At 39.6% G+C, this 24,943-nt stretch overlaps 1 protein-coding gene across 4 annotated transcripts in view; it reads right to left on the bottom strand.

The window, feature by feature from the left end:
- CACNA2D3 (calcium voltage-gated channel auxiliary subunit alpha2delta 3) overlaps positions 1 to 24,943 on the bottom strand; it is a 1,023,339-nt gene that overhangs the window by 46,259 nt on the left and 952,137 nt on the right. For all 4 annotated transcript variants that reach the window (XM_020970614.2, XM_020970616.2, XM_020970615.2 and 1 more), the window contains 3 exons: positions 9,226 to 9,301; positions 6,444 to 6,496; positions 4,742 to 4,797 (listed from right to left, as the gene is read on the bottom strand). In XM_020970614.2, coding sequence (XP_020826273.1) covers positions 4,742 to 4,797; positions 6,444 to 6,496; positions 9,226 to 9,301 — 185 coding nt within the window. The remainder of the gene's footprint in view (positions 1 to 4,741; positions 4,798 to 6,443; positions 6,497 to 9,225; positions 9,302 to 24,943) is intronic.

Raw genomic sequence — 24,943 nt, 5'->3', positions numbered from 1 at the left:
GACTGAGACTGAGATCATGAGCTTTTTATTGCAAAATTCAGACTTAAATTGAAGAAAAGTCAGAAAACCATCAGACCATAGAGGTATGAGTGAAATTGAATCCCTTATGATATGAAATGGAGGTGATGAATAGATTTAAGGGATTCATTCTTGTAGATAAGAGTCACAATACTTTACAGGAGGCAGCAACAGAAAACGTGGCAAAGAAAAAGAAGAGCAAGAAAGCTAAATGGTATCTGATAAGGCTTTGGAAACAGCTTAAGAAAGAAGGAAAGGAAAAGGAGAAAATATATATACTTAAGAGAATACAGAATTCCAGAGACTAGGAAGGAGAGATAAAATTTTCTTAAACTGTGCAAAAAAAAAAGAGAGAAGTCTCATAAAAAATAGAGATATCAAGGGAATATTTCATGCAAAAATGGGCATGATAAAAGACAAAAAAGACACGGACTTAACAGAAGTAGAAGAAATTAAGAAGAGGTGGCAAACAAATACAGAAGAACTGTATAAGAAGGATAGTAACATCACTGAGAACCACAATGTTGTGATTACTGATCTAGAGACATACATCCTGGAGAATGAAGTCAAGTGAAAGTATTGCTAACAATAAAGTTAGTGGCAGTGATGGAATTCCAGCTGAGCTATTTAAAATATTAAAGGATGATGTTGTTAAAGTGCTGCACTCAATATGCCAGCAAATTTAGAAAATATAACCATGGTCATTAGATTGGAGAAGATCAGTTTATGTCTCAATCCTAAAGAAGGGCAATGCCAAAGAATATTTAAATTACCTAACAACTGCACTCATCTCACATGATAGCAAAGTTATGCTTAAGATTCTGCAAGCCAGGCTTGCAGAACATGTAAACTGAGAATGACCAGAAGTGCAGGCTGGTTTTTGAAAACGTAGAGACCAGATTACCAACATTTGCTCAATTATGGAGAAAGTAAGGCAGTTCCAGGGAAAAAAAAATCTAATTCTGCTTTGTTGCATGCACTAAAGCCTTTGACTCTGTAGATCACAGTGAAATGTGGCAAGTCCTCAAAAAGATGGGAGCATCAGATCATCTTATTTGTCTCCTGAGGAACCTATACACAGGTCAAGAAGCAACAATTAGAACCGAAGGTGGAATAGCTGATTGGATTAAGATTGGGAAAGAAGTACAGCAAGGCGATATATTGTCACCTTATATATTTAACTTATAGGCAGAGAACAACATGTAAAATGCCATGCTGGATGAAGCAAAAGCTGGTATTAAGGTTGCGGAGAGAAATATCATCAATATCAGATATGTAGACAATACCACTCTGATGGCAGAAAGTGAAGATGAATTAAGAAGCCTATTGATGAAGGTGAAAAAGAAGAATGTAGAAGCTGGCTTGAAGCTTAATAACAAAAACAAAACCAAAAAAACCTACCCTAACATCTTGGCAACTTGTTCCATCACTTCCTGGCAAATAAAGGGAGAAGAAATGGAGGCAGTGTCAGATTTTACATTTTTGGGTTCAAAGATCACTGCAGACAGTGACTGTAGGCAGAAAAATAAAAGATCCTTGCTCCTTGGAAGGAAAGCTCTGGCAAATCTGGACAGCATACTGAAAAGCAGAGACATTGCCTTACTGACAAAGGTCCGTATAGTCCACACTATGGTTTTTCCAGTAGCAATATATGGCTATAAGAGGTGGACTATAAGGAAAGCTGAACATGGCAGAATGGATGCTTTTGAACTGTGGTGCTGGACAAACCTTTTGAGAGTCTGTTGGACATCAAGTAGATCAAATCAGTCAAAAGCTAAAGAAATCAATTCAGATTATTCACTGGAAAGTCAAATACCGAAGCCGAAGATTAAATACTTTGGCCATAAATTGGAAGGCAAGAGGCATTGGAAAAGACCCTGATGTTGGTAAAGATTGAAAGCAAAAGGAAAAAGGGGATGGCAGAAGATGAGGTGGATAGATAGTGCCATGGATACAATGAACATGAACTCGGACAGTCTTTGAAAGATAGTAGAGGATAGAAGGGTCTGGTGTGACACAGTCCATAGGGTTATGAAGAGTTGGACAAGACTGAACAACAACAACAATAACAACAACAAACCAGGTGCCACATTTTCTGCAGGACATGAAAATATTGGAGGACGTCGCAAGGAGAGAGAGTGGAATGGCAAAACATTATTTCACATGATGCTTAACTGAAACAATTGGGCTTGGCTAAACTGGAGAAGAGAATAAATAGGTATTGAAAAGGATAACTCTCAGGAAGGAGGTACAAAATCCAATAGAAGAAAACAATTTGTTAAAAATTAGAATATGGCAAATGGAAGCTAATGATTCTATGAGAGAGCAAGAATCAGTCAAACAGAAAGAAAAACATGAAAAACTAGATGAAAATGTAAAATACCTCCTTGGTAAAATAACTGATGTGGAAAAAGCAATCCAGGAGCCACAATTTAAAAATTATTGGACTACCTGAAAATCATGATGAAAAAGAGCCTGGACAGCATCTTTCAGGAAATCATTAAGGAAAACTGCCCTGAGATCCTAGAAAGCCGTAGAAAGAATCCACCAATCACCTCCTGAAAGAGATCCCAAATTGACAATGCCAAGGAATGTAGTAGTGAAATTCCAAAATTACCAGGTCAAAGTGAAAATGCTGCAAGCAGCCAGAAAAAAAAAATTAAATATCATGGAACCACAGTCAAGATTACACAGGACCTTGCAGCTTCTATGTTAAAAGGCTATAGGTCATAGAACATGATGTTCTGTAAGGCAAAGGATTTTGGATTACAACCAAGGATTACAACCTAGAGAAAATGAGCATGATGGATATTCAATGAAATAGGGGACTTCCAAACCTTCCTGATAAAAAGACCAGAGCTCAACAGAAAATTTGATGTTCAAGTACAAGACTCAAGAGAGACATAAAAAAGTAAACAGGACAGAAAGATACAACATGTTGTTAATAAGGGCAAATTGTTTACATCCCTACAAGGGAAGATGACTCTTCTAACTCTTGAGAACTGTATTGTTATTACACCACGTTAAAGGAGTATATATAAAGGGGGTGGATATAAGTTGACTTTGATGTAATGATCAAAAAAATTCTAATCAAGTGGGTTAAATGGATCCAGGTAAGTGGATTAATCTGATCTAAGAAAATATACTGAGAAAGGAGGAGACAGAAAAGGGTACATTACATTACAGGAAAAGACACAAAAACCTATTACAGCAGAGGGAAAGTAGGGAGGGAGATGAGCATTGTTTGAATCTTACTCTCATCAGATTTGGGAAGGGAATAACATAATCAGTTAAGTATAGAGATCTACCTTGCCCTTTAGGCAGTAAGAGGGTAAAGGGGAAAGAAAAGGGAGGGGGGATAGAAGGGAGGGAAGAAGCAGTAAGGGTAAATGGGAAGATTGTTGATAAATCAAAATAAATTAATTAAAAAAAGAAAAGGATAACTCTCTTCAAGTACCTGAAGGAGAGTTTGACAAAAGGATTAATATGATTTTTCTCGGTATCAGGAAGCATTAATGGATAAAAGTTCCAAATATGCAAATTTGGGCTTGGTATAATGGGAAAAGGAAAAAAAAACAACAAAAAACCACAAACCACTTTCAATCAGAACTATCACAATCAAAAATGCCATAGGCTGCCTTTCATGGAAATATGTGTGCTGATGGCAAGAGGCGGGGGGGAAAGGCACCTTAGAATGGGAAGATGCTTTTCTACAAGGTCATAATGTTTGGCTGCACGTATCTTTTACCATGGAAAGACCCAAGAGAAGAGATATGTTGGCAACCATTCACAGAGCCAGCATTCAAACCCACATCTTTTCTGAGTTCAGGTCCAGTATTTCCTCCCTTTCAATGCTTCTCATATTAACAAAGTGATGTCTTGATTGAAATTCTGATAGGCAATATTATTCATAAATAATGAATTAATCTCACTGTAGTATATAAACCCATTTTCCCATCTGCTTATTTCACAAGGGTGTTCTGGTTGCCTGGATTAACATAATTATCTCCTGCCCTCCTGAAATAAGATTATTACACCTAAACAAAATTGATAAAGAGAAGGAATTGAATTTTTAATAATTCCAATAATGAAAATATTATTAGTTTGAGGGCTGATGGTATTCATAAAAATCTGTATTTCTTTGGGAGTTGGCCTAAGCACTTCTTGGATGACTAGGTGGCTTTTCTCTGTTTGCTCCCAAGGATCAAACCCTAACAGTCTGCAAAGGTTCAGCATGACTTGGGGTCAGGATCACAGAGCAATTTCCCAAGGCATGAATCCCAGATTGTTTTGACAAACCCTGTGCAGTGGGGTAGTTCCCGTGCACATGACTGGGGTGTGCTGAGGCATATTCTGAATGACATTTTCCACATGGGAATCCCTCACCTGTGTGAGCCAATGAAGAGTTGAAACTCTGGGTCACTGCTTGTGAGATTTTAAGAGGCCGGAAGCATGGATTAGTGGAGTCAACAAGGGCTGGGTTCAAGTCTTACCCTCAAAGGTTTACTAGCCCAGTAATTGTGGCCAAATTATTTAACCTTTCAAGTGTCCTGGGCAACTCTGGAATATCCTAAATTTCAGATGAGGTGTCAATCTGCATACATGTAGGACTTTTTCGTTCCAAAAGTGCCCTACATCAATGAATTTTAGGTCTTAGATTTGAATAATAGAAATGAACAACAACAACAAAAAAGTTACTAAATAGAACACATTGTCTACTTACCTTTGGCTGTGGTTTCTGAATGCCACCAACCACACAAGTTAAATTCCACCAGAAACCTAAAAAAGAGTCCAACAGAAAGCTCAGCATTCCTGGGACACCCAGCCACCACCGGAGTGCAGTAGTGATATACTCCCTGATTGATTCACCCCATTGAAAACCAAAACAAGTCCCCAATTGGAGTTATTGACACAGTTCCTGGGTTGTTTGGGTTAGTTATTGGTGTATTTTCACTGGGCTTTATCTAGTGAGTGAAAGGTTGTTTTTGCCATTAACACTAGAGCAAGCTATCCCCATGTCATGGCCCCCTAATCAAGTGCCGACCCTCGGCAGGGAGATCTCCTGCTAGGCGGCTGCAGCCCTTTGACAGGCAGATAGGATTTAGAGGAATTCTTTAGTATCCTGCCCATTCTGAATCCCCAGCAGAGCACTATGAGTTTAGAGATTCCCTTAGCCTTACTACAGAAGTTAAAAAAAATGCTTTATTCTCTTTTCCTCAGTCTACAATCTTGAATAGCAAAACCTGTTTTAGCAATGTTAGTTACAGGCCTGACTTACTAATGTGAAGGTCTGTGTGCATGTAACATATGAACTTCTCCCCATGAAAACATGCCTTGGGACAGCTTTAAAACAACTAAGATTTCTCAATTATACAAAGAAAAACAGCATTTCGAAGTAATGTGAAACCATTCTCCTCCCCCCTCCTCCAAGTAATAGTCATAGCAAATGGCTTTTCAAATGAATAGGGACAGGGAAGGGTTCAGCTGATTTCTTTTTCATACTTGTCCCTGCTGCCCGCCAACAGGCCACTTTCATTCCAAGTTCTGGTATCATCTGTCATTTCCCCCACTCGCCTTCAGCCCAGTCTTCTGCTTACAACATGATTTCCCACTCCATTTCAAAAACAGTATCAAAATTTTTGTGAATGTTGGAAGACAAATCTCATTAATTTCGTAGCGTGCTAATCCTCCTTAAATCTCTAGGGTTGAAGATTGGGCGTTGAGGGGAGGAGACCCATCACACATGAAATGAAACCCAGTTGGTTCTTGTTCAAGTGACTTGCTTCCATGTCAGTCTATGGAATCTTTCCTTTTTGTGTGATACATTGCCTGTGGAGTATGTCCAATGTCTTTTTTTTTTGCAATAGCTTAGGCTTTCGTCTTCATGCCACTCTATGTTTGACTCAAGCCACTGATGAATAATTGACATTGAAAACATGACTAGTATTTGACAGGGTAAACAATTAAATCACACCTGAGACCCTCCCCTTGGTTCTGGCAGATGATTTCAAAGGCCCCGTGACTGTACATGCTAAGCAATCCAAAGTGGTGTAATGAATCACCATGACAGTTGGTCCTATGGCCCAGAGCCCACCCATGCAGCATTCAAAACAGCCAGACATTCATGGGGAATGTAACTGTAACCACAATAAATAAATTGGGTTAGCGGATGGCAAGCTGTTAGACAGCTAAACAAAGCCCGGGGAGGGCATGAGCAGTGACCAGGAGGCACTTAATACAAGTTACAATCATTCATTCAGATGGGTGAGATTGTCCAAGGCATCCAACATGGCGATTTAGGAGCACAGACCATGCCCTGGAAACCCAACAAGGGAATGCCTCTTATCCTCCAGGTCAATTTATAACAGAACAAAGGTAAAGATCACATTAAAAGCAAAACAAAATCTTAGCAAAGGTTTACTTACAAGATCAGCTCTGTCATTATCCATTTAACTGCAGCAAAGAAGGCATTATAAGGCTGTAGAGAAAACAACCAATATAGTAAGGGGAAAAAAAATAGTTCCACAAAGACAATGTTATTCCTTCAGGCTGATGGCTATCATATTAAAATAGCAGCTTTATCCAAATGATGAAAAAAAGGTACCGTGTCCCCAAGCTGGCATTGGACACCTTGGAATGGGTCCCTCATAAAATGTGATTTACAAGGAAAATAAACAGGATTCAATACAAGGGTGATCACGGATGGGGGAATAAGAGGAAGGAAGTCCAACCAATGATTCTAAAAGTTTTAACCTCTAGGGACTACTATTTGCCAGACTAATGTGGAAGGATTTGTAATTCTTATTACTGACAAAGTAGGACTCAGAGACTAGACTATTAAAATTTGCACTTCTCACTTTAAAGCTATCTAATCACTGAAATGTAGGAAAGATATACGCATTGAATTTGTCAGCAGCTAATGAGCTATGCTGGAAGGGGTTGGGTGGGTAAGGTTAGGGCTTTTTCCTCACATTTGTTAGTTTTTTGTTCACTTTGGTTTTGTTTTTTAAAGTGGGCAACATGCAAACAACAGATTTTATCCTTGAAAAAAATCCCTTCATTCTATAAAGAAGGGGGGGAGAGGGTGCGGGAGGTGGGGGGAGGAAGGAAAAGACATTCTGGTCTTTATTTCCAACTGCTTTAATTTACAAAAAGAAGTTGACTGTTTGTTTTTGTGATATTTCCTATGTAGATAATTCAATTTCCTGATTTCTGGAAAACATGGACTCTCTCTTTCTCTCTTTCACTCAGGCTTTTGTGCCTAGGCATGCCAGATATGGGAGCTGGGTGGAGGCCTCTGCAAAAATGAAGAACAACATCTGCCAGGGTTGGATTGAAAAGGCTGGGGTCTTAAACACTAGCAATGAAAGAAGTCTGACTCTTTAGGGGCTCCACTTGGGGACTGTTGAAACGGAAATATTGTTTTGGGTTCAACCGTTGTTTAGCATATGTGTTTGGGAAATTTTTAGCCTTTTATTTATGCAGATAGACCCCAGAAATTGGAGAGCTGTCTATTACTGAACAAAATCAAAATCAGTCCCAGACTTTGTCTATTCTTCAAACTTCTCCTTTTCTACTTTCTCCATCTTTCTATTGTGAGCTAGAAGGGGAAAGCTGAGAATAAACAAGAACATTGGACATAGTGTTAGCTCAACTACCAAAAACCCAAAACAAAACCAGAAAACAAGTAGATATCTCTGTGATCCCCTGAGACTTTTAACCAAATCCGTAGAGGCAGAGGTGCCTGGGCCTAAGGAATTAGGTTCAGATCAGGATTTGAACTTTTGGTGACTGGCTATTTGAAATCAAACATACCCTTCCAACCCTGTGGTTTAGCCATTCTATTTTATGACTTCAAAAATAATCAGATCTTTCAGCAAGGTCTCAGTGGTCAGACCATTGAGAAATGCCCTATCTTTGACCAGTCAGACAGTGAAAGGCCATTTTTAGTAGGTCTCATCAGCCTGGGATGAACAGTGAATAAATAATGGGGTCAGGGGGACAGAGCGGGCTCTCATGTAGCTCATGTTCAAACCAATGGGAAATTGAACCCACCAAAATCCATAAGAGCTTGTGGTTCAGTCCCTGGGCAGGGGATGGGATTATGTAAATACAGGATTAAACAATTAAAATGCATATTACCATTTAAAAGCCTTTGAGCTTTTAAGCCTTATGGTGAAAGAGCATCTTGGGAACTTTTTCTTTTTGTATTCAGCAAATAGTTGCACTGTGTGGAGAAGCTAGATTCAAAAAGACAAAAGAGAAGGAACCTTCCATTTTTTTAAGTATCAACTGTTCCTTAGAAATACTCCAATTAATTTAAAAAAATTGTTATGTATTGTTTGTGTTTGTTTCACCCTCTCTGTATGACATTTTTGGTATAAAAATAAGACTCAAGATGTCTGTTATACACAGTCTCTTGCTCTAATGAAAAAAAAAAGGAAACATGCTTGGTTTTTTAATTGCTCTATATGTACTTAATGTCTCTACTGAGATATTTTAGGCAGACTCTACTCTTGAATTGTTTTAATCTCGAGGACTTCATGCCTACCTATTTGTGTATGTATATACATGTACAGACGGCATGTTTGTGTGGTCCAAATGGTACCATTTGCACATTTCACATTCTGTATTTTAATCTAAGTGAGAGGGACAGGAGTTAATTGATGGGTGTCTCTTTGTACCTTAACTGGGGCATTAATTACCACTAGGAATGGCCAAAGGGTAGTTACTGAGCTTCTGGGCAATAGGAAGGGGTTCTTTGATACAAATGTTAATTAAATTAGAGACCAGAAGCCAGATTGCAGCCTAATGTTGGCATTTCTGTGAAAGGAAATGAAACTCCCTTTTATATTCCTCCAAATGACAGAACCCCAAAACTTGGGGATTTTTTTTTTATCTTCAAAAAGATGTTATTAGTTTCTCAAAATCTTCCTTCCTTATATCTAGTCACTTTGTTTCAGGATCAGTTAAGAAAAATGCAACATTTTCATGGGGAAAAGGCTCTTTTTACATGCAAAAATAATATGCCTACACAACATCCATAGTGTGCTTCTAATTATGATAATGGAAGCAGAGAAGAGTACAAAGAGAGAGAGAGAGAAGCTCACAAAGACAGAAACAGACATGACACGGAGACAGAGACAGAGGTGACAAAGAATTTCTGGGCTCTTTCCTACAAGGGCACTCCACTATGCGGATACTTACATCTAATAAACTGTGGGCCCGGTCACTACTTTCTTTGTTGGTTCTGCACATAGCCTGGTAGTCATAAAGTGTAATCCTGGACCAGGAGAAGAAAAGACACGCCAGTCAAACCACAGAACACAAATAAGAGCCCTCCTCTGCAGGAAAAAAAAAAAAAAACAAGCGAATGATCACAGAAGAGGGGGAGGGTAGATTCAATCCGTTCTTGACACGGAAGCATATTGGCAGCTTATCAAGCTCCCTTACGTCTTGGGGGAAAAAATAAAAAAACCAGCAACAATAAAGAAAAAACTAAGCCCCGCCTATAACGCCAGAGTTTTGCTAATTTCTAGAACTAAAGGCCAACGATGTGAAAGCACGGGAAATGGAGGCTGCCTCACACCCACTGGGCTCTCGGTCACTGAACTTTGGGCCACACTTTGGATCCATTCAGTTCAGTGGAATTTAAGTCAATTCATCCGAAGAAGAATTTGCCAAGTGCCCACTGCGAGCCAGGCACTCTCTAGGTTCTGGGGATATAATCATGACCAAGAAGCAATCGATTGCGCTCCATTGGAAAGAAACGATATGTCTACCTGTAGGGAAGTAGAGGATACATACACAGACAAACAATGTGAGGCAATTGAAATGCCCTAAAATAGGGTGAGGGGTGCAGATCAGGGATGCCTTTTTGGAGAAGACTGAGGTGAGCCGTAAAGGAGGCAAGGAGTTCGAGGAGAAGCTTATGCATTAGGATTCTCATCTCCGAGGAATATGGAAAGTAGGAAATGAGCCATGGCCTTTAAATCTAAAGCACCAAATGCCAATCTGAATGTGACCCAAAACGTGATTAATTGTGTGGTCACCAAAAAGGAATCTGCTCACAATTCTTCCCATAAAAGTAACTACATTTTCTGAGGTCATGGCACTTCATCTGGCACGCACAACATGATGGACACAGTTCCTTGACTGTGCTGTGTCCAAGGAAGACCTCCAATTGTTTTTAGGGTTTGCATCACTCCATGCGCGTGCTGTTCTAGGTATAAGATTATGCTGTCATGCCCAGAATACTTTGACTTTTACGCTGTGTATGCTGGAGAATCAATGTGTGTGTGTGTGTGTGTGTGTGTGTGTGTGTGTGTGCGTGCGTGTGTGTGTGTGTGTATGTGTGTGTGCGTGTTTTAATGCTCAAATCAATTTAATAACCATACACTAATAAATTAATAACCAAGTGTTACTGGTTAATCTTCCGAAAACAATCAATCTGTAGATCTATGTGTGTGTGTCTACATATATATAGAGGCCAAGCTGCTTGAGAGCCCATGAACAAAGATAAGCCATATTCCCCTCCATATTGGTGATAGGATGCAATAGTCAGCCAGCAATTACATTGGGCTTTAGTCTATACAGAATGTTTTTTTACCCACAGCTTGCCAAGTAGGCTTAGTAACATTCTTATGCCTGTTTGTTTGCCATTCAAATTAGTTTGATGGCATCTGGACAAAAGTTCCAGGCATGACTCAAACCTATTTCCAAATTCAGTTATCTTTCACTATTCCTCAGCTTTCTCTATTTCATAGAAATTTCAGTTCAGTTTGTGTGTGTGTGTGTGTGTGTGTGTGTGCGCATGCACGTGCATTTGTTTATGTTGCCTGAGCATTTAAGTTATTTATCTGGTTGGTTAGTGGATTAGTTTATTAGTAATTAGTTAAGCATCTTGTGTCTACCCTTTCATGTGGTTAAAAGGAAAGGTGGTTTCATAGATCACAGACTGGCAAAATTCCAGAGTTGGAAGGGAACTAACTGCATTTGGTCTCTCGCTGGGCAAATGATCTTATCTCCAATAAATGTAAGGAGTGGTCATCCAGCTTTTTAGAGAAGGAAATGGTTTGGACATGACCCACTTGTTTTGGTTCATCAAATGACAAAATCATTCATATCTGTTGAGATCATAAGTAAGGCAAGCCTCCTGTATGCCATGTTGGCAAAAATAGAGCGATACTCTCTGGTCATTTTCTTGGCATCAAAATAGTTCTCCTACTTGTTCCTTCTTCTTCCAAAACCTCCCACCTTTGGATTCAAATATCAAAAGTCCTGCCTTTCACATGCTAATCTCTAGTTAACTGTTTTAATGCCTTCATTGCTGTTTCATTCTGGCAGCCTTGTGGCGGGCAGAAAGCTCTCCAGTTCTTTGGTGATCCTGGATTTAAGGCTGAAAGGGACCTCAGAAGCCATCTAGCCTGATCCCTAAGTTAGAGATGTGAAGCTTCAGCTGAGAGAAGGATTGTAAATCACTCCAGGTCATATACCTGGTAAGCAGAAGAGGAAGGATTCAAACACAGCTTCTCTGAGCCCAAGTCCAGATAGAAATGACCCAAGGATCAGTCACTGCCTTGTTATTAATGCCTTTGTATTTAATGCCTTATAGATTATTTCCAATGGAGATGAAATGACTGACTGTTTTTGTGATGAATTTGGTGTACTGAGATTGGAGCAAACATCGTAGCCATGAGGCTAGGAAAAGCAGCAAACACCTTCTTCTGTTGCCACAGAGTTTGTGCTCTCTTCTGTCCTTGGGTCTATATTTTCGAGCTTTCCATTCTGTAGAGTTTGGAGATTATATTCAGCATGACTATATCTAATATAAAACGTAGTTCATAATTTTGTATGGATCGATGGTATGTCAGGGCAGTTGTTGGCGACGTTTTGGTCCATGTTATTTGTGGATTTCTCAAGGATATTTGGGGATTTATATTTGTAGCATCTGTTAACTTCTGATGTATAAGTTTTGCCATCTGATCATGTTATTCTAGGTATACAGATGCTAAATTTTGCACACTGCAGTTGTGCATTGCCTGCTTTTCACCATTTCATTGCATAGCGTACTGATACGGTCACTTTGGGCTCCTTAAGGAGAACGGTTTTGTAATGTCTAGTGGTAATGATGTGATCCTAAATCTCTAGCATATCATTGCATTTCTCCAAAGTAGCTGACGTCTTAAAGCTAGTCCTTAGACACTTCCTTGTGGCTGCGTTGCTGGTAGAGTTTATATGGATGTTGCTGCTGAAGGGTCCTTTGAGTCCAAAATTGGATTCTATGTTTCATAGACTCTATCCAGACATAAGCTACTTTGGGGTGTGTTTGACAATCTCAGTGGTGAGCACCCAGGTCAACTTTTACCATTAATTTGTAAAGCAAGGTCTATTTATTCAAGTAGGTTTTTTTGGTTTGTTTTGTTTTCGTTTTTCTGTAAACACTTATCCCATTAATTGAGAGCTCTTTTACCATCTATCAATCTTATTCTTTTTTTTTACAAATGTCAACCATTTGATATCTGCTTTGACATGATGAGCCCATGTTTAATTAATATAATATGGGGTTTTTATTCCAGCTGTACTGTTGTTCATTTTGTCATTGTTATCATTATTTTGTTCTCATATTATTCCATACGGTTCCGATCAAATCAGTGACAGGACAGGTCACTAGCCTGTGAATATACCTTTCAATTTGACATTCTATAGACCGTTGTACAGATCAATGCAATAATTTCTTTTTCTTATTGAACAGAAGCTCATCCATTATATGCTCACTGAAAGCAGCCTCAGAGCCCCTTCAGCAGCGAACTGCATCATGGGGATGATATGCACTTCCCATGCGATTTTGATGGTAATGACAACAACAACGATGATGAGGGCGATGATGACAATGGAGGACTCTGTGGGGAACATTAACCATAATCCATGTCAGGGGACTCTCTCATCCTTTAACACGTGGATGGATCTGTAAGTTAATAGATGTGGGCCCTCCTGCCAATGACAAAGTTAATAACTCATCCCTCATCTAGGATCTTGCCCGTTTCCTCCACTCAATCATTCATGGTGGTGGCTTGGAGGGGGGAGTCCACTCTGAATGTAGAGGATCTTTCTCTGCCTCTCTTGATATTGCTCGGATATCTCACTTAAGGCCTATGACTTGCTCCTTTTCCCATCCTCCACCTCTCTGACAATACAAGAAGAGGGAATCTTCCAAATTGAAGAAATCAGCTAATGAAAAAAATGAAATTGTATACACCCAACGGTTCTACTACATCATCCAGTGAGCTCGCTGCAGGAAGGCCAGAGCACTTGAATGGTGAGAAGGCCTCAATGCTTCCTTCAACCCTTTTCCAAGCCCTTTCCTACACGTTTGAGCCAAACTCCAGGCTTCTGGAGAGGTCGTCTGGAACAGAGTTTCTGTCCTTCCCATTGATAGGACACTTGTCTAAGATCACTGCCATTTTAGGAGGTTACAAAGTAAGCTGCCTTCCCATTTCCTTCTCCACACTTAAACAGATTTAACTATGTGTTGCAAAAAAAAAAAAAAAGCAAGACTGACCGATTATTACCTTTTTTGAAGTGATTCTGTTACTCTTTGCAATGACTACATTTTGTGGCTACCTGTATCCTGTTTGCTGATTCTAGTTAAAGGATATGATGATTGCTGCTTTTCTTCTGATCTAAATTTAAGCCCTGCAAATGGAGCCCAGCCCCAGGCTGCTGGCGCATAGGCCACTTCTTGCCTGCCTGCGGGACCAGCCATTTATTCTCATTGCAGATAACACACCCAGAGCCCCATGACATCATCACCAAGTTCCTTCAGCCCCTACCCACAGCCCTCCACCTTATCATTAGCATCATTGTGCTCGGAGAGCCAGTGGCTTTGAAACTTGGATGGAAGACAGATGGAGTTCTGCAGAAGAAGCTGGGACTCATGCAGAACAATATGAGACAGCTCAGAGGGCCCTGGTGCCACTGAAAGACTTAGATGGAAAAACCACTGGGTGATCAATTTTTTGAAAAGTGAAAATTTTCATTTTACTCCTTTTTTCCCATAACAATAAGTATAATAATTGGGAAAATCCCAGAATGACATAATTTTAGAACTGGAAAGGACCTATGAGATCATCTACTCCAATGTTTCCTTTAGCAGGAAAGGAAGAAACAGATCGGCTGATTTAGCCTTGACCTTATGCTTTTTTTGCTTTTTTTTCTGCTTCTTGGTGAGGCAATAGGAGTTAAGTGACTTGCCCAGGGTCACACAGTCACTAAGTGTCAAGTGTCTGGTCTGAGATTGCATTTGAACTCAGGTCCTCCTGACTCCAGGGCTGGTGCTCTATCTGCTGCGCTAGCTAGTTGTCCCTGACCTTACAGTTTTTAAAGAAATTAACAATTCACAATTGTTACTTCCAGCAAACCTCACAATAATACTATGAGGCGAATGTTATCACGCTCATTGTACAAGTAAGGAGATTGAGGATCAGAAAGATGAAGATAATTGTCTGAAGTGGGATTCAAACTCAGGTCTTTGAGACTCCAAACCTAGCACTCCATCCTCTCTGCCATGTGTCTGCTTAGTTAACACATATTCCTTCCATCCTCACAACATCTCTGTGACATAGGTATGTCAGCTACTGTTACTATTCCAATCTGAAAAGCAGGTGTCCTCTATCCATCATCTAAGGTAAGCCTTAGAGATGAAGACACTGAGACTCAGAAAGAGGAAGTGATTTGCTTTGGGTCTTAGAGATGGAAAGGATCAGAAATGGAATTCAAACCCAGGTATTTCTAGCTTGAAGCCTAGAGCTCTCTTACTATGCAGTGATATCACTAGGAAGCCAAGAGGATGACAAGTATTTTAAATCCACTTTGTGGAAGTGGACACTGAGTATTTTTAGAGGTTAGATCACTTGACTGAAGCCATTGAGCCAGAAAGTGGTGAGTGGTGAAGCTTAGTATCTTTTCCATTATACTGGGTATGTTCTCAAGCAAATACTATGACCAAGATTATTATTTTTTACACAAACATACATAAATATATATGAAACAAACACACACACACACGTGCACACACACATAATTTTAAGCTAAACATTCACTAAAATAAACCTCAAAAATATTAACATTTAAAAATATATTAGTAATAGAATAAGAAAATAATGTGTTCAGGGATATATATGTTTATAACATACAAATCTATCAGTTAGGATAATGGTCGTCTAAGGTAATATATATAAACCAATGAAGAATTTCTTATGTTTTATAAGACAGGTTTCAAGTTAAGAAAAAGAAGGAAAGGAGGAAGGGAGGGAGAAAGGGAGAGAAGGAGGAAGGAAGGACAGACGGAAGGAAGGAAGGAAGGAAGGAAGGAAGGAAGGAAGGAAGGAAGGAAGAAAAGGATGGAGAGAAAGGAAGAAAAGAAGGGAAGGACAGAGGAAGTGAGGAACAGATGGAAGAAGGAAGAAAGAAATGAAAAGAATGAAGAAAAGGTAGAAGAAAGGGAGAAAAAGAGGGAGGAATGGAAAGAAATAGATTAAGCATTTACTATGCTCCAGCATATACTAAATGATAATATGGTAAGATAGTAAATTCTGCAAAAGGGATTTATTGTATCTCATGAAGCATTTGAATATAATTTAACAAGCATTTATTATGTCCACACTATGTGACAGGCATTGAACTAGGCAATGGAGATAGAAGAATAAAAACCAAAGAAAGAAATGACCCTTACTCTCAGGGAACTCACTTTCTACATGGTTCACAAGTAATTGATCAGGTTTATCAAAATGACCTCGGGACACACAGAGAGCAACAGTAAGTTGGGGAATTCCAGACGGCTTCCTATGGGAGGTGGAGATCTTGAGGGAGAGCCCATTCTGGACATGGTGCATGAACTTTTTCTGGCAACAGTCATTGAACCAATACCACCATTGCTTTGGAAAAAGGATAGCATTCAAGGGCTCTGAAATTCCACTCACCAAGCTGTGACTTCCCAAAAGAAAACCTCCTTTCTAGCCATTTGTCCCCAGCCATATTTCCTTCACCTCTTGGGATGTATGCTGCTAGAGTGCACTGCCATCTTGCCGTTTGATTTGTATCCCTAGTACTTCCCATAGTGCCCAGCCTAGTAAGTATTACTCGATGTTTCTATTCCAAAGATTTTTTTTAATTCATATTCACTGTTAATTGTGAAAAAAAAATGGGGGCAGTAATTAGCACGTCCTATACAGTCAATTTCTACCAGGCTAATTTTACTAGAACGGAGAATGGATGGAGAAGAGTAATATGAAATGAAAAGGTAGTATGGAGAAGGTTGTAGATCATTGAAGGCCACATTGAAAGCTTTGCGTTTGAGACATTTGAGGAGGGGATGCACAGTTAGGTATGTGATTTGGGAATATCTATTTGGCTGCCGTGTAGATAGATTATGAGAGGTGAGAGACAGAAGAGAGGGACGACCATTGAAGATGTACTAACATAATCTTCCCATCTTAGAAAGCAGTCCCCTTGAATTCTCAGGCTTTTGGCGATCTAAGCCCTGAGTGATGATTCACAATGTGCTCTTTGGTTTCCCTATCCTTCCTATGGTGCACAGTACACTGTTGAAATTACAATCCAAGCCAACTTGGAAGCACAATCACCTGGTTGCTGTATTGTCCTCAGACAATGAATCAGATGATGAAAGTGAAGGTCTGAAATAACGAACCCTAAAATCTAATCAATGAACTTTCTGACTACTGATTGGAAGTCTCTGAAACAAGTGTCAGTGTTGAGTTGCCACTAATATGGCTGAAGCCTCCATTAGTCTGTGGTTTTAATCTGAATACATTAAGAATATTGTGTTCAGTTTTAGTGGGTGTATTGCAAAAGTGACCTTGACAAGCAAGACAGCACTCTAAAACAACCAAACAGATGGGAAGGAGACCAGGGTCCTGTCATGGATTGGGTGAAGGAACTGAGGATTTTTTTCCTGCAAAAAGACAAAATTTAGATGACATACGATAGCTTCTTTCAAGTATTTGAAGGGTGATCACATGTGAGAATAACGACACTTATTCCACTTACTACCACAATGCAGATTGAGGGACATGGGTTCAAAATTGTGGACGGGGGGCAGCTAGATGGCACAGTGGATAGAGTACCAGCTCTGAAGTCAGGAGGACCTGAGTTCAAATGTGACCTCAGATGAAACACTTGACACTTACTAGCTGTGTGACCCTGGGCAAGTCATTTAACTCCAATTGCCTAAACAAACAAACCCAAAAAAAAGTACAAAATTGTGGACAGGCACACTCAGGCTTAATAACAAGAGAAACTTCCTAACAATTAGAGCTATGGGGCAGTGGAATTGTCTACCACAGGGTACCACAAGCCTTTAGGTAATATTTGGATGATGGTGTTTGGAGATGCAATGGAGGTTAGAGAGGCTAAGTGGCTCCTAAGGTTCCTTTCAACTCTGAGATTTGAGAATTCTCTAACATATTGGTGATCTCTTGGGGTTAGTAATAGCATTAATCAAATAGACCACAGTAAGTAGCGAGGCCAGACTTCATGATCCATGACACATGCTTCCAGAATCAAATAGAGTTCATTAAGGACACTAGAAGGGGAGATACTGTCATAGGCAGACTCTAACACCCTAAGGGATCTCTGCTTCCTCTTTTGGAAGTAGCTGGGTGACACAGTGAATAGGGCATTGGACATGGAGTTGGGAAAGACCTGAGTTCAAATCTAGCCTCAGATACTTACTAGCTGTGTGACCCTGGGTTAGTCACTTGACCTCTGTCTCAATTTCTTCACTTATAAAATAGTGATAATAATAGCACTTACTTCTCAAGGTGGTTGTGAGGATCAGATGAGATAAATCTGTAAAATGCTTAGCATGGTGAGTGGCACACAGTAGGTACTTAATAACTGCTGGCTGACTGCCTGGGTGATGCTGGATAAGTTGCTTAATCTCCTAGTTCTAGGCTACTCTCTAACACTGTAAGCTGTAAAGAAGTTGCCATCCTACATAGGTGGGACTTCCCTCCTTGAGGCTGTTCTACAGACCAATGAAATCACAGGTCCAATTCATACCCATCCAACTGGCTGTCTATCCACATACTGAAAAATCTATATCTATATATGTGAGTATACACACACACACACACACACACACACCACATGATAGAAGGTTTTTTTAAATTTTCTATAAGAAAGGGTATTGTCATTCTTGAAATTAGACAACTTAATGTGTGTGTGTGTGTGTGTGTTCAGAATAAATATTTGTTTGCAAACTAATAATTTCTATTACAAGGGACGAAGCTGATTCACTTCTTCACTAGAAAGCTCTGGGAGATGTGAATCAAACATCCAAAGGCAGGTCCCTGCCTTCATTTCTCAAACTGCACTGCATTATTTTGATCTTTCCTCCTTCTCCTGGGTACAGAACAATAAAGATGGCCCCGGACAATTTGCTAGGACTAACCACTCTGACTGCCTCCTTTCTCCCATTCCCACCTGCCTCTTTCTCTCATGCATCCTCAGTGCCTTCCCCTCCACTGGCATCTCTCCATATACCTACAAATGTGTTCCAAACACAAACCCCACCCCCCCTCCAGCAAAATACAAGTTTCCCTTTGTCCTTCCTACTCTACCTATTCATCATTCCGATTCTGTCTTCATCTTTACTACTAACTAAGTCCAAGAAAGTACTTACTATGGGAAAGGCATTGTTCTCAGCATAGAGAATAATATGAAGCCAAAAATGAAATAGCCCCTGCACACAAAGATATAGAACACACACACACACACACACACACACGTATATATATGAATAAATGAATACATGTTTGTATGATTTAATTTCGTATATTCTCCAGAAGTCTTACGGCATGGTTTTAAAAGAAGGGATTTGGAAGTGACCGTGTAACCCAATACGTGCCTGAACTGGAATCTTTCTCAAGCCAGGCTTCTGTTTGTCCAGTCTTTCCTAAGGCAGATCCTTGTTGGCCTTCAGACAATATGAATTCTTAGGAAGTTCTCGCTTTAGCTAAAAAATTTTCCTCCTCATAAATTCTGTCCATTGATGCCTGTTCTACCCTCTGGGGCCAAGCAGAATTCTGATCCCTTTGCACATGAGTTAGTCATTCCATTTGTAGCTAGTCACTGAGGTGAACCCTCAATTATATACTTAATCTATTATCTTGCATTGTTTTTTAATTGATTCACATGCCTCTCCAACTCCACTGTGCATTTCTGGAGGGCAGACACCATGTCTTATCCTGTATCCCCCATGAAGCTTAAGCCCAGTAGCCTTTCAATGAATTGCTGCCTACTGATAGATCTGATGTCTGAGATCGGCCCATCCCAAGGAAGATGGGCACCCACCCAAAGCATCTAGTGACTCTTTGTGAATCATTCCTAAGTGCTCCCAAAGCCCATCAGAGGCCTTCTTTTGGGGAATAAGAGGGTGTGTCTTCAAAAAATACAAGGTTTGTGGGAAATAGAGAGAGTCATTATTCAGAGACTGTTCAGCTTTTGGAAGCCTGTACTGCACCAAGCCCTTGTTGCAATGGTTATTATGTCTTTGAACACATATGATTTTTTAACCCATTTGAAGAAAAAAATGGAAAGAAATAGTGGTGTTTTGATTTGAGGAAGTGCTTAATGTCAATGCACTTGACTAAAGAGAATTGAATGCTGGGGAAGCCACAGAAGGTTTGATGTTTCCAGTTTCTCTAACCCTTATCTACAATGGACAACTCTAGTACTTGACTTCATTTTAAAGCAGCATAAGCAATATTTGACACCCCCCACCCCGAGTCAGTACTGCTGAACACAAAAGCCTCTGTAGTATATAGAAGATAATGTAGGGACTGGGAAGGGAGGTGGGGATGGAGGACAAGGAGAAAGAAGTGACTGAAGTAGAGCATAAGGGATCCAGGAAGAAAGAGGTTGGAGAAGGAAGGAAGTAGAGGGGAAAGGGGGAAAAGGCAGGGAAAGTGAGATAGATGGCTGGGATTATAGAAGGAAGTGAGGGAGACTAGGGAAAGTTCATGAAAGGCTGGGGAAAGTAAAAGGTGACACAGGAATTTGGAATTTGGAAGTAGGTTGTTACTCTGGGTAGGAAAAAATAAAACAAAACAACAACAAAAAAAGAACACACACACACACACACACACACACAAATAAACCCCCAGTCTGGAATCACAGGCCATGAGTTCTAATTCTGATATTGCTATTTTCTACCTGTGTGATATTGGGCCAATCACATTCCTTCTTTGGGGCTAAGTTTCTTAATCTTAAAAATGAGGTGATCAGATGAAATACTGGCTTGATCCTTTCCTGCTCAATACTCTACCATCTTATATACTTTTCTTATACCCGACATATGAAGCCTTACCTTGAGTGCTTATATGGCTGTAGGAAACTCTTTTATTTACATCTATCTAGACCTAAAACAGGATATTGTGAAGATTCTTTTAGAGTTAACTATTGCTGTTCACATGTTAAGCCAAAGACTTTTCACTTTTGGGGTGATCACCTTTGGTTGAATCAACTTCCCATAGCCAGAGTTGGGGTCCTGGGCATTGGGCTCAGGGCTGGGGAAACTGCAGCCTCGAGGCCACATGGGGCTCTCCAGGTACTCAAGTGTAGCTTTTTTGAATTCAGTCAAAGGGCCGTGCTTGAGAACCTAGAGGGCCACATGTGGCCTCGAGGCTGCAGTTTCCCCAGCCCTGGACTATACATATGAATGAAACACATTACTATATTCTACCTGTAAGAGAAATAGCTAGCCATTTATGAAAAGTTTTAGGAAATTTGGATTTGGGGCTTTCTGCTTTACTTGAGGAGAGGTCCACCTACAACTTGTAAACCCTTCCATACCAGAGGACCTGGCTCAGGAAAAACACTTGTTCAAATCAATCTGCCTTCTTATTCCCCTCAACATTATTCAACAATGTGTATTTCTAAGGAAATTGTAAGGTCACTAGGAAGCCAAGAGGGCCATTACAATTGGTAAATGAGTGGCTAAGTATTAAAAATTGGTGGAAAGTTCAGTATTAAAGAAGCTGTCCAAACAAAACAGATTTTTCTGTTAACACCCTCTTGACACTGTTTCCAGAGCATTTCTCTAAAATAGAATGTAATTGGTAGAGACTTGAAATGCAAGTCTCCTGACATAAAAGCAGGCATGTTTGTTTCCTCTGGGGGAGGCCAGAGGAAGATAATAGGGGGAGGGAGATCTTGATCCTTAATTGCACTTAGAATTCATATTTTCGAAAATATTCTGTCTGAAAGTGACAACTTTTAGAAACTTGACAAGATTCAGATGGAAAAGGTAGAGGGAAAAGTGAGAGAAGGGGGAATTCCACCAAGACAAACCAAGGTAATCAGTGAATGCCAAAGCAAATTGCTCAGGTCTGTGGGCACCTGGAGAAGAATAGGCTTGGCTAGGTGAGAGCCCCAAGTATGCTTAGAAACTGTGTGATCTTTGGTGAATCACTTGGAATTGTCATAGGTATTTTCAGGTACTGATCAGACCAATCCCACATAAGCAGCCAGCTCTTGCCCCACTACCTAGCCCCCAGTGCTGGTCATCAGTAAAGGGAAGGCTTGAGGTTCCTTCCTGTTCTAGATCTTTGACCCCACAATGAGAAACAGAAATGCAGACAAGCCAAGGGAGGGAAGGTGATTCAAAACCACTTCAAATCAGGGGTGAGGCATGCTAGATCCCAAGTTTCCATGACTTGAGGCATTTGGTCCTAAAGTACAATTGGATACACAAATGAAGAAGTGAATGAATGAAAAATGAATTTAAAATTAAGTGCTTTCTTTGTGACAAATTTCTTTGTGACAATAACAATAATTGTAATAATAGCACCACCCCCAACAGCAATCATTCACAATCAGATGATGATATAGGCTTAAAAAAGCACTTTCCTCCCAGAAATTTGGGGAGGTGAAATGTTTAAGTGTTAGTATTCTTATTTTACAGATGAGAAAACTTAAGAAACTTCCTGAAGACAAGTTCTAAGGAGTCTGCTGTTTTTTTGCCTCTTATTTAGAAGGTATCTGTGAACTCATTTATGTGGAGATTCCCTCCATTGGTTAGGTCACAATCCATCCACACCCTCCTTGCTTTGCACACTTGTTTTCAGTGTCCTCCCAACCATCCACCACTATGAAACTGACTGAACACAAATGCAGTTGTCTTCCTCTAAGTCAAACTTCTTCATTTTGTGTGTGTGTGTGTGTGTGTGTGTGTGTGTGTGTGTGTGTGTGTGTGTGTGTGTGTATGTGTGATGGACTCCCTGGGCAGTGTGGTGAAATCTGTCAACCCCTTCTCATAATTGCTTTTAAATGCATAAAATAAAATAAAATCACAGAGAAAATGTTTATTATATTCATACATACATACATACATACGTACATACGTACACACATACATACATATACATACCTATACCTATACCTATACCTATACCTATACCTATACCTATACCTATACCTATATATATATATATATACATATACATATACATATACATATACATATACATATACATATACATATACATACACATACACATACACATACACATACACATACACATACACATACACATACACATACACATACACATACACATACACATACACATACACATACACATACACATACACATACACATATACATATACATATACATATACATATACATATACATATACATATACATATACATATACATATACATATAAGTATATATCCAGTTCCTGGATCCCAGGTTAAAAAATATCCTTCACAGTTATTTAACTTTTCCTGTGACTCATGGACTATCCCTCTATCTTCTCCTTCCACCTTTCCCCACATGCATTTCACTCTTGCTGTCTAACTGGCTCACCTATTCTGATCACACACTTCCCAACATAATAAGATGAAGATTGTAAGTTCCTGGGGGTAGATATTATTCTAATTTTGTCTCCGTAGCCTCAATAAATGAATATTTTTAATTACATTTGGTGATTTTGGTTTCTGCTACAATGTGCAAAAAAATTAGACTGTGAACATGCTGCAACTGCTTATTCCTACGAAGCACTGCTTCCTCCCCAACTTTGGGCTACCTGGAATTTGGATCCTTTGCAGATTATGATATTCCAAGCTTCCCTATTGTACATTATCAGAGGAAGAAGACTCATACAAAAATACTTTCTCTCTCCTCTCTCTCTCTCCTCTCTCTCTCTCTCTCTCTCTCTCTCTCTCTCTCTGTCTCTCTTCCTCAGTCCCTCTGTCCCTCTGTCATGTAGTGAGAGGTAGTGGGTAGTAGATATAGTAGACAGAGAGTTGGCCCTGGAAGCAGGACCACTTGGATTCCTGGTCTGCTTCAGTGACCTGGACAACTATCTAAGATCATTAGTGGCAGAGGTGGTAAAGATCTCTATTGGCAGAAGGAGTTTTTTCACAAAGAGTTCCCTACATTGATGGACATGTATGGACCAAAACAAACCCACAGAAAATATCAAGTAGGCCTTTAGGATCACTGAAATCCCTAGGCAGTTTTCATTTAAAATCCAAACTGTTTTTCTATACCATTCTGAGCCCAGTTCATTCCCCATCTGTGGTAGCCTGTCCTACATAGACATACCAGGAGAATAATTCTATGGGATATGTATCCAACAATATATTAGCCTAATTGATATCCATTATCTCATTTTTGTAAACTATATGGTTCATCAGGGCTATACCTTTGGAGTAGTCAAGGATGTAGGGTTTGATGCCTTAAGCAGCACTTCAACCATAACCAAGAGTTTCTGAAGGATCTGCCCATCATTACGGAATCTCACTTTCATTTCCTGGGATGTTATTGGGTCAAACTCCATGACTGGGCAACAAATTTCATGATTCTCACTCTCTTGAGATCTATAATCAGAAGACTGTGAGTTTCCATCACAGCTATCAAGGCCTCCTATAAGATCTTAACCTATAAATGGAGTTCAATCTGTGTTGGAGAAGAGCTGACAAACCTTTGTTTCCTATCACTGACTCAGGTACTTGTTTATAAGCAACAAGGAAGAAAGTAAGTTCTTGTATTCTCAACATATGTCAGCTAACTGTGCTACCGTTGCCCCAGTTTCTTTGTGGAAGCTGTATCAGATCTTAAATTGTATTATAAAGCAGCAAGCATCAAAACTGCTTGGTACTGGCCAAGAACTAGAGTGGGAGATCAGTGGAATAGCAAGACACAACAGTTAATGACTAGAGTAATCTCCTATTTAATAAATCCAAAGACTCCAACTTCTGGGATAAGAAATCACTATTTAACAAAAACTTCTGGGAAAACTGGAGAATAGTATGGTAGAAACTGGGCATAGACCAGCATCTTACACCCTATACCTAGATAAAGTCAAGATGGGTACATGATTTAGATATAAATACTACAAGCAAACTAGGAAAGCAAGGAACAGTTTACCTATCAGATCTATGAAGAAGGGGAGAATTTATGACCAAGAGATAGAGATATAACCAAGGGAATAGATATAACAGGAGACAGAGAACATTATGAAATACAAAATGGATAATTTTGATTACATTAAATTGAATTTTTTTTTTTGCACAAAGCCAATGCAACCAAGATTAGGAGGGAAGCATAAAACTGGGAAAGAACTTTTACGACCAGCGTCTCTGATAGAGACCTCGTTTCTAAAATATAGAGAGAACTGAGTCAAATTTATAGAAATACAACTCATTCCCCAATTAATAAATGGTCAAAGGACAGATAGTTTTCAGAGGACGAAATTAAAAGTATCTATAGTCATATAAAAATGCTCTAAATCACTATTGATCAGAGAAATTCAAATCAAAATGACTCTGAGGTACTACATCACACTTATGAGATTGGCTAACATGACAAAACAGGAAAATGATAAATGTTGG

Source organism: Phascolarctos cinereus, unplaced genomic scaffold (genome assembly GCF_003287225.1).
Source record: "Phascolarctos cinereus isolate Bilbo 61053 unplaced genomic scaffold, phaCin_HiC Scaffold_4;HRSCAF=312, whole genome shotgun sequence".
NCBI lineage: Eukaryota > Metazoa > Chordata > Mammalia > Diprotodontia > Phascolarctidae > Phascolarctos > Phascolarctos cinereus.
Note: the sequence above shows the minus strand (reverse complement) of the source record. Positions and strands in the feature narration are given on the sequence as shown.